The 14,044-nt window shown below is 46.7% G+C and overlaps 1 protein-coding gene across 4 annotated transcripts in view; it reads left to right on the plus strand.

The window, feature by feature from the left end:
• LOC122936169 (perlwapin-like) overlaps positions 1-14,044 on the plus strand; it is a 72,681-nt gene that overhangs the window by 50,801 nt on the left and 7,836 nt on the right. For 3 of the 4 annotated variants that reach the window (XM_044292237.1, XM_044292240.1, XM_044292239.1), the window contains one exon: positions 10,245-10,391. The exons of the other annotated variant lie outside the window; for it this stretch is intronic. In XM_044292237.1, the coding sequence (XP_044148172.1) occupies positions 10,245-10,391 (147 nt within the window). The remainder of the gene's footprint in view (positions 1-10,244; positions 10,392-14,044) is intronic. 4 annotated transcript variants of the gene reach the window in all.

Genomic DNA, 14,044 nt, shown 5'->3' on the forward strand with positions numbered 1-14,044 from the left:
CTGTATCAGACTGGTCACTGAGCTATAACATAACCGAACACTCCACCGATATCCAGCACAAAACTTATCAAAACAGAATCAAACTGTACATAGAACAAAATACAAGATAATTATTCTGGACAAAAACAACAAATCGCTTTCCATAGCAAACTAACCAAGATGGCCGACAAAGCCTCATGTCCTCACACACCACACAAAGGAAATTAAAGATGGCCGACAAACCACATGGCTTGACACAAAGGAAATCAAGATAGTGTCTACAAAATCCAGCAATAGAAAATCCAAATTAAACAAAGCAGTTTCTATATTCCCTGTTCCCCACCCCCGAAACCAGAGCAAAATCTCCACTCTGCGGGTGATTTACAGGCTAACAATATAAAAATACTCTCTAAATGCTGTCCCTGATGTATAAACACTAAAACCAATTGCTGCCTCTATAAACCTCTATAAAATCGCCTCTTACAAAATCACAGTAACATAAAAGTTAAGAAGTTACAACAAAAAACACAATACTCTGTGCTGCTCAGCAAGCACATCACAATCTCTGTACAATCTCTGTACAATCTCTGTACAATCTCTGTACAATCCACACAACGGAAAACACTTACCTTATCCTTACACAAATAGAGCGTAAAATGTTCTTTTAACAAGCAGATATTTTCTCTGACGCAGCAGACAAAACTACAGTTTACATTCCTCTTCCATTTTACCTGCTGTGCCGAGAAAAAACCTGTTGAATCCTTCCAAGCTCGCCATCTGAGGTAGAAATATTAATAATTGAAATCCGCTCTCATCAAACTTTGTGTAAGGAAAGGTAAAAATCCCTCAACCGCAGTCAGAGTCAGGCACGGGTGTTACCATCTTGAATTCTGCTGAGCTCCTCTTCCCCCTGCCCAGTCTGTTTCTTTTAACTACTAACAAAAGGTGTAAAACGGGCTGGCCCATAACAAGGATGCAGGAAGTGATGACACAGGAAGTGATGACATACAGGAAGTGATGACATACAGGAAGTGATGACATAGGAAGACAAGACACCATCACTTAGAATAACCTAGAGAACAAACACATGTATACAATAATCTACCATTACCACTGGAGATATTTTTATCCATCCTCGCTCAGTGATCAATACCAGATAAAATTACTATGATCCTCCTGCAGGTTTATTTACAGGACAGCGTCATTATCTCCAGCGGCTGATCAGGCGCACTAAAGACAACAAACGCACGTTCCTTTTATATATTGTTCTCTTAACAAATGCATCAACGCCAAGCCAATAAATCTGCGTCTTGCACGGGGGCCCTAGCCGGCGTCCATACATCAGCCAACAAAACCCTGCTCTGCTGAACACATCAGTCTCCCCCGGCCCACAGCCCAGTGCTTAGCACATGGACCATTCGCCGACGGAGACCTCTGCGCCCAGCAGCTGTGACAGGACATACACGGGAAGATGTCCACTCCAATGGTTTACACTGACACTGAGAGACATGATGACAATACACAATATATTAGAAACACATCCTAATAAAATTTCCACAACGCGCCGCAGGACAGGATTGCGCACCGAAGTGACTGAACTCATGACCGCGCAGCCCGCAAGTAGCGGAACAAGTACAAGGTGTGCACACATCTTCCATGACACCAGCCTGTAAGTGTAAATGTAGTTCTTCCCCTCCACTAACAAGCAGCAGACAGTTATCAGGACGGAACTGTTCCTTCCCGATAATTGTACGCAGAGTTGGCGAGGGACACAAAATGCACCTTTACATTATTATTTTTACAAATTTTATTTCAGCATCAAAGGATTATTCCAATTTCCAGTTAAAGAAAGTAGTCCCCTATCCACTATTGGATTGGTGAGGGTCCTATGGGTTCTCTAACCCCCCTCCTCAGAGCACGATAATGGAGGCTCTGTATCCTGTGAAGCCCACCTGAAATGGACGGAGTGGCTGGTCAGAAATGTGCACAATTCCTCTATTCTTTTCTATCGGAGTGCCAGAGACAGCCGGTTGCTGTACACAGCCATCTCCGGAACCTCCATAGAGATAAAACCTGTAATTAAAGGGTTTCTGTCATGAGAAATAGCGTTCTGTAGCGATGGCTGATGTCAGCGGTACATAACAGTGCGCTTAATAACTCCCTTTATAAAGACTTTTAAAATAAATATGCTAATGAGCCTCTAGGTGCTATGAGGGGGTTGCTTCAGCACCTAGAGGCTCGGTCTACTCACCCTTTGGCACGCCCAGGTCCAGTTGAATGACTGGCGAGTTCTCCTCTTTGTCCAGTAAATCCCACACCTGCGCCGTCCCGTTTAGTATTTGGCGCAGAGAGTGACGGACGCACTCCTACTGCCGTTTAGTGTTCGGGATGGCGTAGGTGCGGAATTTACTGGACGAAGAGGAGAACTTGCCAGTCAATTAACTGGACCTGGGCGTGCCAAAGGGTGAGTAGACCGAGCCTCTAGGTGCTGAAGCAACGCCCCCATAGCACCTACAGGCTCATTAGCATATTTTGAAAGTGTTTATTTGAAGAGAGCGGCGGCGGGCAGGGAGTTATAAAGCGCACTGTTATGTACCGCTGACATCAGCCCATCGCTACAGAACGCTATTTCTCATGACAGAAACCCTTTAAGTGCGTTGGCTTGTATGTTAATTCTTATTATGCAAATTTCCACTCAGTGGGCTTGAGCCCCGGATGTTCTCAGACCCCAGCAACGCCCCAGGTTATGCCTCTGATCCTTCTGAATGGACAGTTCTGTCAACACAAGGACAATCTTTCCACCAAGAACAAAGCCGGTCACAGACGGGATCATTCGACCAAAGTGTTTATTACTGATATTTGTCACTTTTTGAATCTGGTTTATAAGAGGCGACATGTAACTACCTGATACGTGTGTGACACATCAACTTCTTTATTTACAGAGAAACCTGGAAAATGTCCCCTAGATCCATTAGCAAAGTGTCCTCCTTGCTGATAAGTGCAACTTGGACGATGACTGTCCTGGAAAAGAAAAGTGCTGCAGGACTCAGTGCACCTATGTTCCAAAGTGTGGACCTGTGAGCACTTCATGTGTCATCATATGAGAGCTCCACAAGGTTCTGTGTGCTCCTCTAGAAGGAATGTTTCTACTGCCATTACATACATTTCCATTAAGTACATAGATAATATACAGAACCTGTACTGATCCTGAGTTATATCCTGCATTATACTCCAGAGCTGCACTCACTATTCTACTGGTGGAGTCACTGTGCACAAACAGTACTTACTCTGTACTGATCCTCAGTTTCATCCTGTATTATCCTCCAGAGCTGCACTCACTATTCTGCTGGTGCAGTCACTGTTTACATACTTTACTTATCCTGTACTGATCCTGAGTTACATCCTGTATTATACTCCAGAGCTGCACTCACTATTCTGCTGGTGCAGTCACTGTGTACATACATTACTTATCCTGTACTGATCCTGAGTTACATCCTGTATTATACCCCAGAGCTGCACTCACTATTCTGCTGGTGCAGTCACTGTGTACATACATTACATTACTTATCCTGTACTGATCCTGAGTTACATCCTGTATTATACTCCAGAGCTGCACTCACTATTCTGCTGGTGCAGTCACTGTGTACATACATTACATTACTTATCCTGTACTGATCCTGAGTTACATCCTGTATTATACTCCAGAGCTGCACTCACTATTCTGCTGGTGCAGTCACTGTGTACATATATTACATTACTTATCCTGTACTGATCCTGAGTTACATCCTGTATTATACTCCAGAGCTGCACTCACTATTCTGCTGGTGGAGTCACTGTGTACATACATTACATTACTTATCCTGTACTGATCCTGAGTTACATCCTGTATTATACTCCAGAGCTGCACTCACTATTCTGCTGGTGCAGTCACTGTGTACATACATTACATTACTTATCCTGTACTGATCCTGAGTTACATCCTGTATTATACTCCAGAGCTGCACTCACTATTCTGCTGGTGCAGTCACTGTGTACATACATTACATTACTTATCCTGTACTGATCCTGAGTTACATCCTGTATTATACTCCAGAGCTGCACTCACTATTCTGCTGGTGCAGTCACTGTGTACATACATTACATTACTTATCCTGTACTGATCCTGAGTTACATCCTGTATTATACTCCAGAGCTGCACTCACTATTCTGCTGGTGGAGTCACTGTGTACATACATTACTTATCCTGTACTGATCCTGAGTTTTACAGCCAGACACGGAGGCTCATATTGCTTTCTCCTACTTTACTTTCCACCAATAGCAGCAACAAAGAAATTTACATAATCATAACAATAAAGGCCCCTCCCCTGACAGATCCTATAATAAGCAGTGTCCTCTTCAGTAACTTCCTTTTTCTTTGCTGCTTCCACCAAGATAAGTAACAGCTATTTCAGTATATTCTTGTGGCCTGATTGCTGTGATTTAAGGGTTAAGCTCGGAGCTTCTGCTTGCTCAGACTACTGGATGTCAGACTGTGTCTCCTAATGGAGTTTATTCCCCTTATATATATTTGTATATTGTTCTAGGCCTTCATATCTTATGGATTCATTCTAGGGCCCTTTCTCTCGCTTGGGGGTTCTCCCCCCACTTTTTTCTTATTGTTACCCATTTTGTTTTTCCCTGTATTATTTTCCGTTTGCGATTATGGGCTTCCGGTTTCCCACACTTATTCTGTCCGTTACCTGCGGCCTGCTCCGGCGTCCGGAGGTGTTCCTCCACTCTTTGCTCTCCTCTACTTGGTGCTCCGTTCACCATCTCTCTCCGGCGCCGGCTCTGCTTATTTCCCGCTGGTCGCGAGATCTCGGCGGCCATTTTGGGAGCTCCCGCGCATGTTCTCACGGGATTTCGGCTCCTCTCTGCGGCTCCTGGGGTGATTAACCCCTCGTTTTGGTTAGTTGGAGGGTTGTTAGGCTAGCACTTGCCATTTTAGCTTCCCCTTAGGTTACCTGCAGCTGTAGACCTGATTTATTATTTATCATTATTATTTATCATTATTATCTGCATAGACCAAGCATGTCATCCGACCGATCCCCATCTGGGCCTACCCCCCCTCCATCTGGGGAGCCCAGAAGGTCTGAGATGAATGCACAGGCCTTGGAGTTGCAGCTCTCAGTATCTAGCGCAATAATTTAAGCCATGGGATCCATGTCATCCATGTTATCCCAGACCATCTCCCAGGCTTTGTCTGCCCATGCCTCTGGCCCCTCTAGTCAGACGCCTGCTATACCTCATCCGCAGCCTGCCGTTTATGATACTCCTAATATACAGGAGAACCTGACTGGTGTGAATTCAGCCACCCTTGATAGCGTGCATAGATCACGCAAAAGAGCCTTGCCGCGCCAGGCAGAAAGGGCGCGCACGTGGAAATGTGCTAGAGCACAAAATAGCGATGTCGAATCAAAAATGGATTCTGATACGGAGGCTAATGCGGAGGCGAACTGCCATTCCGAGGAGGAGATGGAATATGATATTCCAGGCACTACTGGCCCTAGGCCTTCCACCTCTGGGTCTATGGGTCCTGCCTCCACCGCCCCTAATGCGGCATCTACCCTGGTGGATCCCTCTGGCACCCCCTTATTCGACCCTGATGCCCTCCACCACCCTAGGTCAGCGGAGTGGCTGCCGATAGCTCATGTGAGCGATTATTTAGAGCATTGGGTGCGCCGTCCTCTGAGCAAAGAGGCGCGCAGCAAGCTCAGATCTGAGTGCCCCAGACCACTGATCCCCAACAAGGTCTGTGAAACGCCGGCAGTGGATCCCAAGATGACACAGTTCTGGCTGGAACCCCCGTAAGGGATTGGATTCGGCAATTAAGAGCTGCCAGGACAAGCTCCTTGACATTTTTGGCCCCCTTGCCAACATTTTTGAAATGGCCGAATCGGCCAGAGTGGACGGCCCTCCGATAGATCCGGAGGAGCTTACTGGCTGGATACAGAGAGCCATTTGTATTGCGGGCAGCACCAACTCCTCCCTGGCCATTGAACGGCGTAAAGCCATACTATTCAAAATAGATCCTAAACTGGCCAACCTGGCACTTACTGAGGCAGGTAAGGATGCACAGGGTCTGCTTTTTGGGCATTCCTTTATCAAGGACCTCAGCAGATATGTGGGAGCATTTGCTGCCCTGGACAAGGCCCAGTCCTCCATGCGTAGGGTTTTTCAGGGACGGGTCTCCACTAGGGCCGGCAGTGGTAGGGGTCGTCTGTCCGGCCGTTCAAGTTTCCAGGCCCGCAGCTCGGGCAGAGGCTCCTTCACCCAAAGACCACCCTTCCAGGACCAAAGGAATCCTCCTCCATTCTTCCCGGCCAGAGGCGGCCAATGGCGTTCAAAATCCGTTAGAGGGAATCTGAATTTCCGAAAATCCTTCGGTAAGTCTTTCCCCAGTGGGGACTTCTTTGGTTCCTTGTGTCGGGGGCAGACTCCGTCTTTGTTCCCACGTTTGGTCCAGCATTACATCAGACCCATGGGTGCTGACCACTGTGCAGGGGTTCCACATAGAACTTACGGAATCGCCAGATCTTACCCCTTCTACCCCACCACTTCCTCTGGCATTACCAGACAGGGTGCTCGTGGATTTAGAACTGTATTCCCTTTTTCAAAAAATGGCGATAGAAAGGGCCCCTCCTACTCCGGAGGGTGTACGCAGCAACATTTTTCTAGTGCAGAAAAAGGGTGGACAAATGCGTCCGGTGATAAATCTCCGTGCCCTGAACTCTGTGGTGCGCTATCGCCACTTCAAGATGGAGGGAATTCACCTCCTTCGGGACTTGCTGATTTCGGGGGACTGGATGGTGAAGCTGGACCTCAAGGATGCCTATCTGACGGTCCCAATTGCCTCTTCGTCCAGGGATCTTCTGTGCTTCCTGTGGAGGGGCAAAGTGTGGCGCTTCACTTGTCTGCAGTTCAGCCTTTCTTCGGCGCCTTGGTGCTTTACCAAGCTTCTGCGCCCGGTCATGGCCTGATTACGGAGTCGGGGTGTGTGTCTAGTCATCTATCTAGACGACATCCTCATTATGCATCAATGTCAGTCGACGCTGCTACAACACCTTCTGTGGACCTCAAACCTACTTACGGCTCTTGGATTTCTGCTCAACCCCGAGAAACCGTGCCTCACGCCGTCTCGATGGATGGAGTTCCTGGGCTTCACGGTGGACTCTGTTGCGGAGTCTCTCAGTCTTCCGTCAGAGTAGTTGCGGACAATACGCAAGGAGTTGAGACATGCCCTCTCAGCTACCTCCCTATCCCTACGCCACCTGGCTTGCATCATTGGCCTGCTGGCCTCCTCTATCCAGGCGGTGTTCCCCGCTCCTCTCCATTATCGGGCCCTACAGCGCCTGAAGTTTGCCCACCTTCGTGCCGGGGCCTCGTTCGCGGACGTGGTGGTTCTGGACCAGGAAGCACGGGAGGAACTTTGTTGGTGGATATGCAACTTGGAAGCCTGGAACGGCAGAGCAATCTTCGGATTTCAACCAGAATTTACGGTTGAGTCGGACGCGAGTCTCCAAGGCTGGGGGGCCCACTGCGAGGGTATTTCCACAGGGGGTCGATGGTCGAAGGCCGAGACCCAACTTCACATCAACGCTCTGGAACTCCTGGCGGGCTCGTTTGCCATCCGGAATTTTACCAATGGCATCGCACATGCATGCATCCGATTACGCATGGACAATGTGTCGGCAGTCCGCTATGTCAATCACCTGGGCGGCACCCAATTGGCTACCTTGGCCCGACTGGTGAAAGAGTTCTGGTCCTACTGTTTTTCCAGGGACATCATGATACAAGCGGAGTACCTTCCGGGTCTACACAACTACCGAGCGGATCGGAGTTCCAGATGCTTCACGGACGGCAGCGACTGGAGGCTTGCATCGGAGATGTTCTCCACGATCTCGGACACCTGGGGTCCTTGCGCCATAGACCTCTTTGCGTCACGGCTCAATACTCACCTTCCCAGGATCTTCAGCTGGCGCCCGGATCCGGAGGCGGTGGACGCGTTTCTCCAGGACTGGTCGTCAGCTCTACATTACGCGTTTCCATCTTTTGCCATGATACCGAGGATGCTGCTACAGACTCGTCGTCAGATTGCGGAATTGGTGGTGGTGATCCCCTTCTGGGGGACTCAAGCCTGGTATCCGATCCTCCTGGTGGATGTAACTCTCCTTCTTCCGGATCGGACGGATCTCCTCCAGGACCCTCTGGGTGCTCCACATCCCCTGCTGGTCGACGGATCCCTTCAACTTCTGGCGTGCCGACTCTCAAAACTCCCGGAGAGGTTGAGGGAATTTCGGAGGCAACTAGACGCCTCCTGGACAACACTTGGGCTCCCGGCACCAGAAAGTCTTACCGGGCAGCTTGGGGATCTTGGGTTAGCTGGTGCCTGGAACGGGACCTGGATCCCATTTCGGCGCCTGTGACCCATTTATTACAATTCCTTTGTCTCTTTTTGAGGCAGGAAAAGCTTATAGGACCATTAATTTGTTCCGTTCAGCGATCTCTTCTACTCATCAGGGTTTTGATGGTGTTCCGGCGGGTCAACACCCTTTGGTGTCACGCCTTCTGCGTGCCTCACGCTTGGCTCGGCCTCCTCGGCCATGCTTCACCACTACGTGGGACGTTTCCCTGGTCCTTTCTTTCTTCTCTGCGTGGCCTGAAAACGCGGCTCTTTCCCTCCGTCAGCTGTCAGCCAAGTTGCTGACCCTCTTTTGCCTCATTTCCTGTAAGAGGGTTTCCGATGTCAGGGCTTTGGATCATGATGCGAGATCCTTTACTCCCGAGGGCGTCACATTTCACATTACGCGGCGCACCAAGACCAATATTCGGTCTGTGTCTTATCCCCGTTTCCCGTCTTCCCCGGCACTTTGTCCTGTGGCCTGCTTGCGGGAATATGAGTTGCGCACTCAGACTCACCGCTCTGCGGACATCCCACAACTATTCCTCTCTATTCGCTATCCTTTTGGCCCGGTGACTAGTCCCACTTTGGCGCGTTGGATGAAGTGGGTCATGTCCCTTTTGGGGATTGATACGGCGGTCTTTACCACTCATTTGGCCAGGGGCGCGGCTGCCACTGCCCTGGCTGTTTCGGGGGCTCGTTTGGAGGACATTTGGCGTTTGGCTGACTGGTCTAGGGCCACAACGTTTAGAGAATTTTATTTTCGACCGCCCCCTCATGTGTTTTCTTCTATTATTGATCAGCTTTGAACTTGCATCCGTGTCTTGCTGTAAAACTAAATGACTGTTTATGGTTCTGTTTTCAGCGACCTTATAATGTACGACCGTTTCCAGGGTCAATCTTGTTCAGTTTCTGCCTGACTCTTACACTGGCTATATTATTTGCTCTGCTTCAGGTTGAAGGTTCCACGGCGTATGGACTTCTACGTTGTCCACGGTTTCCTGAGGTGTTAGCCATGTTGGCTTGAATTCTACAGTGTGATGGACCAGATTGTTTGTCGTTCTCGGGTCCAGTTCCAGTTACGGTTATGCAGTTGGTGTCGCGGTTACAAAGAAAGAGGAAGAAACTGAAGAGGACACTGCTTATTATAGGATCTGTCAGGGGAGGGTCCCTTATTGTTATGATTATGTAAATTTCTTCTTTGCTGCTATTGGTGGAAAAGTAAAGAAGGAGATAGCAATACTCGCCTCCGTGTCTTTAATAAAACTATGACTTTACGTCATGGAATAGGAAAATCATTTAGTTACATCCTGTATTATACTCCAGAGCTGCACTCACTATTCTGCCATTTACTGGATATCTCTCTCACTGATGCCGCTCTTCCAGTCTCTCAGGATTAGAGTTGAGCGAACCCGAACTGTAAAGTTTGGGTTCGTACCGAACTTTTGGGTTTTCGGCGGTGTTCGGCGATTTTTATGGCGCTTTTTGAAAGGCTGTAAAGCAGCCAATCAACAAGCGTCATACAACTTGCCCCAAAAAGCCATCACAACCATGCCTACTATTATGCAAATTTCCACTCAGTGGGCTTGAGCCCCGGATGTTCTCAGACCCCAGCAACGCCCCTGGTTATGCCTCTGATCCTTCTGAATTAGACAGTTCTGTCAACACAAGGACAATCTTTCCACCAAGAACAAAGCCGGTCACAGACGGGATCATTCGACCAAAGTGTTTATTACTGATATTTGTCACTTTTTGAATCTGGTTTATAAGAGGCTATATGTAACTACCTGATACGTTTGTGACACATCAACTTCTTTATTTACAGAGAAACCTGGAAAATGTCCCCTAGATCTATTAGCAAAGTGTCCTCCTACAATTACTACTGATCGGTGCAACTTGGACGATGACTGTCCTCGAAAACAAAAGTGCTGCAGGATTCAGTGCGCCAGAGAATGCATAAAACCCATGGAGGGTAAGTTCATTAGAAACCAAACCCAACAAGTAGATGGAGCTCATTATTAGACAGGATTTGGCACCTGGTGAAGGAATCTGACAGCTGTATGGTTACATGACCAGCTTCACCTTATCTGCCAGAACCTGCTTTACCACAAACACATCTCAGAGGTAAATTCAGCTTCACTGGTGGCAGGCAGCCCGGCAATTATCGGGACTGTAACTGCATCACATGACTGCGAGGACTAACGCAAGGAGCACATTAATGTTCCAAAGTGTGGACCTGCGAGCACTTCATGTGTCATCATATGAGAGCTCCACAAGGTTCTGTGTGCTCCTATAGAAGTTATGTTTCTACTGCCATTACTAACATTTCCATTAAGTGCATAGATAATATACAGAACCTGTACTGATCCTGAGTTACATCCTGTATTATACTCCTGAGCTGCACTCACTATTCTGCTGGTGCAGTCACTGTGTACATACATTACTTATCCTGTACTGATCCTGAGTTACATCCTGTATTATACTCCAGAGCTGCACTCACTATTCTGCTGGTACAGTCACTGTGTACATACATTACATATCCTGTACTGATCCTCAGTTACATCCTGTATTATACTCCAGAGCTGCACTCACTATTCTGCTGGTGCAGTCACTGTGTACATATATTACTTATCCTGTACTGATCCTGAGTTACATCCTGTATTATACTCCAGAGCTGCACTCACTATTCTGCTGGTACAGTCACTATATACATACATTACATTACTTATCCTGTACTGATCCTGAGTTAGATCCTGTATTATACTCCAGAGCTGCACTCACTAATCTGCTGGTGGAGTCACTGTGCACAAACAGTTCTTATTCTGTACTGATCCTCAGTTTCATCCTGTATTATACTCCAGAGCTGCACTCACTATTCTGCTGGTGCAGTCACTGTGTACATACATTACATTACTTATCCTGTACTGATCCTGAGTTACATCCTGTATTTTGCTCCAGAGCTGCACTCACTATTCTGCTGGTGCAGTCACTGTGTACATACATTACTTATCCTGTACTGATCCTGAGTTATATCCTGTATTATCCTCCAGAGCTGCACTCATTATTCTGCTGGTGCAGTCACTATGTACATACATTACTTATTCTGTACTGATCCTGAGTTACATCCTGTATTATCCTCCAGAGCTGCGCTCACTCTTCTGCTGGTGCAGTCACTGTGTACATATATTACTTATCCTGTACTGATCTTGAGTTATATTCTGTATTATACTCCAGAGCTGCACTCACTATTCTGCCATTTACTGGATATCTCTCCAATTGATGCCGCTCTTCCAGTCTCTCAGGATTAGAGTTGAGCGAACCCAAACTGTAAAGTTTGGGTTCGTACCGAACTTTAGGGTTTTCGGCACCCGGGTTCGGTGTTCGGCAAATTTTATGGCGCTTTTTGAAAGGCTGAAAAGCAGCCAATCAACAAGCGTCATACAACTTGCCCCAAAAGGCCATCACAGCCATGCCTACTATTGGCATGGCTGTGATTGGCCAACTGCAGCATGTGACCCAGCCTCTATTTAAGCTGGAGTCACCTAGCGCCTCCTGTCACTCTGCTCGGATTAGTGTAGGGAGAGGCTGCAGCTGCTGTGGGGGAGAGATCAGGGAGAAATCTTATCACAAACTGGTTTATGTACTCAGCGATCTACAGCAAATGTGTTTTGTGAGTGCACAATATTTTTAAGCCTGCCCTGAGCCAACTACTGCTGAAAACAAACTTTTTTTTCTTCAGTTAGTCAATATCAATACATAATCGGCAGCCATTTTATGAAACGATAGTGCTCCAGCATAGGCTATCTGCAAGTCCAGAAATACAGCTTTGGCATACTGGGGTGAAAAAACCCTCTCATATACTGCACATCTGGAATTAGACAAGAATAAGTGACTGTCACATTTAGGCCATAAATACGGCTTTTTGGTTACTCTCTAATGATTGTTTCACTGCCTCTGGCTGCACTCAGCACTGAGAATGTTCATCTCCTGTCCTCCTGCAGAGAGCAGACAATTCCCTTACAGCACCCTGTGCATGCGTCAGGCTTTCAGATTACCATTCATTCTCCTTGCACAGCTCAGTATTACACCTCACAGCACATTCATACTCAGCGCTAGCTTCAGCTGCCTGCTGGACAATGGTTCTCAATTTAACAATTTCCACTTTTAAATCTTCCACTTCTCCTTCCAAACTCAGCTTCAGCCTACAAGACTCCTGATATTTATCCGCTATCCACCCAGCAGCAAAAATCCGAGCATACTTGCCTTTCCTTTTGCACAATTTTCTGGTACCGATCAGGTTTGCTACACAATTCTGAGCCTGCAGCCATGGATCAGTAGATCCCTGCATAGCTTGAAGAATGGCCGCCGTGTCCTTCAACTTTGCAACTTCTTTAAAAATACTTTCCATTGCACAGCTATACAAACACTACAATGGTTGCTACAAAAAATACACTGGTACCGATCTCTAGGAGTTGTCCCAATACTTTTGGCACATAACTACAAGCACCTCCTTTCTACACTGTAGTACCCATATTAATTATGCCAAACAATTCTACAATTCAGTGTAACAGCCACAGATATACAAACATAAAGCAGAATCATCAACTATAGGACGATTTCACCGCTAAACTGCCACTAATGTTCACACAATGATTCCTGTATCGGACTGGTCACTGAGCTTTACCATAACCGAACACTCCACCGATATCCAGCACAAAACTTATCAAAACAAAATCAAACTGTACATAGAAAGGTACAAAAATACAAGATAATTATTCTGGACAAAAACAACCTAATCGCTTTCCATAGCAAACTAACCAAGATGGCCGACAAAACCTCATGTCCTCACACACCACACAAAGGAAATTAAAGATGGCCGACAAACCACATGGCTTGACACAAAGGAAATCAAGATAGTGTCTACAAAATCCAGCAATAGAAAATCCAAATTAAACAAAGCAGTTTCTATATTCCCTGTTCCCCACCCCCGAAACCAGAGCAAAATCTCCACTCTGCGGGTGATTTACAGGCTAACAATATAAAAATACTCTCTAAATGCTGTCTCTGATGTATAAACACAAAAACCAATTGCTGCCTCTATAAACCTCTATAAAATCGCCTCTTACAAAAGCACAGTAACATAAAAGTTAAGAAGTTACAACAAAAAATCACAATACTCTGTGCTGCTCAGCACACACATCACAATCTCTGTACAATCTCTGTGCAATCTCTGTACAATCCACACAACGGAAAACACTTACCTTATCCTTACACAAATAGAGCGAAAAATGTTCTTTTACCAAACAGAAATTTTCTCTGACGCAGCAGACAAAACTACAGTTTACATTCCTCTCCCATTTTACCTGCTGTGCCGAGAAAAAACCTGTTGAATCCTTCCAAGCTCGCCATCTGAGGTAGAAATATTTATATTTGAAATCCGCTCTCATCAAACTTTGTGTAAGGAAAGGTAAAAATCCCTCAACCGCAGTCAGAGTCAGGCACGGGTGTTACCATCTTGAATTCTGCTGAGCTCCTCTTCCCCCTGCCCAGTCTGTTTCTTTTAACTACTCACAAAAGGTTTAAAAGGGGCTGGGCCATAACAAGGATGCAGGAAGTGATGACATA

This window comes from Bufo gargarizans, chromosome 4 (genome assembly GCF_014858855.1).
Source record: "Bufo gargarizans isolate SCDJY-AF-19 chromosome 4, ASM1485885v1, whole genome shotgun sequence".
NCBI classification, from domain to species: Eukaryota; Metazoa; Chordata; class Amphibia; order Anura; family Bufonidae; genus Bufo; species Bufo gargarizans.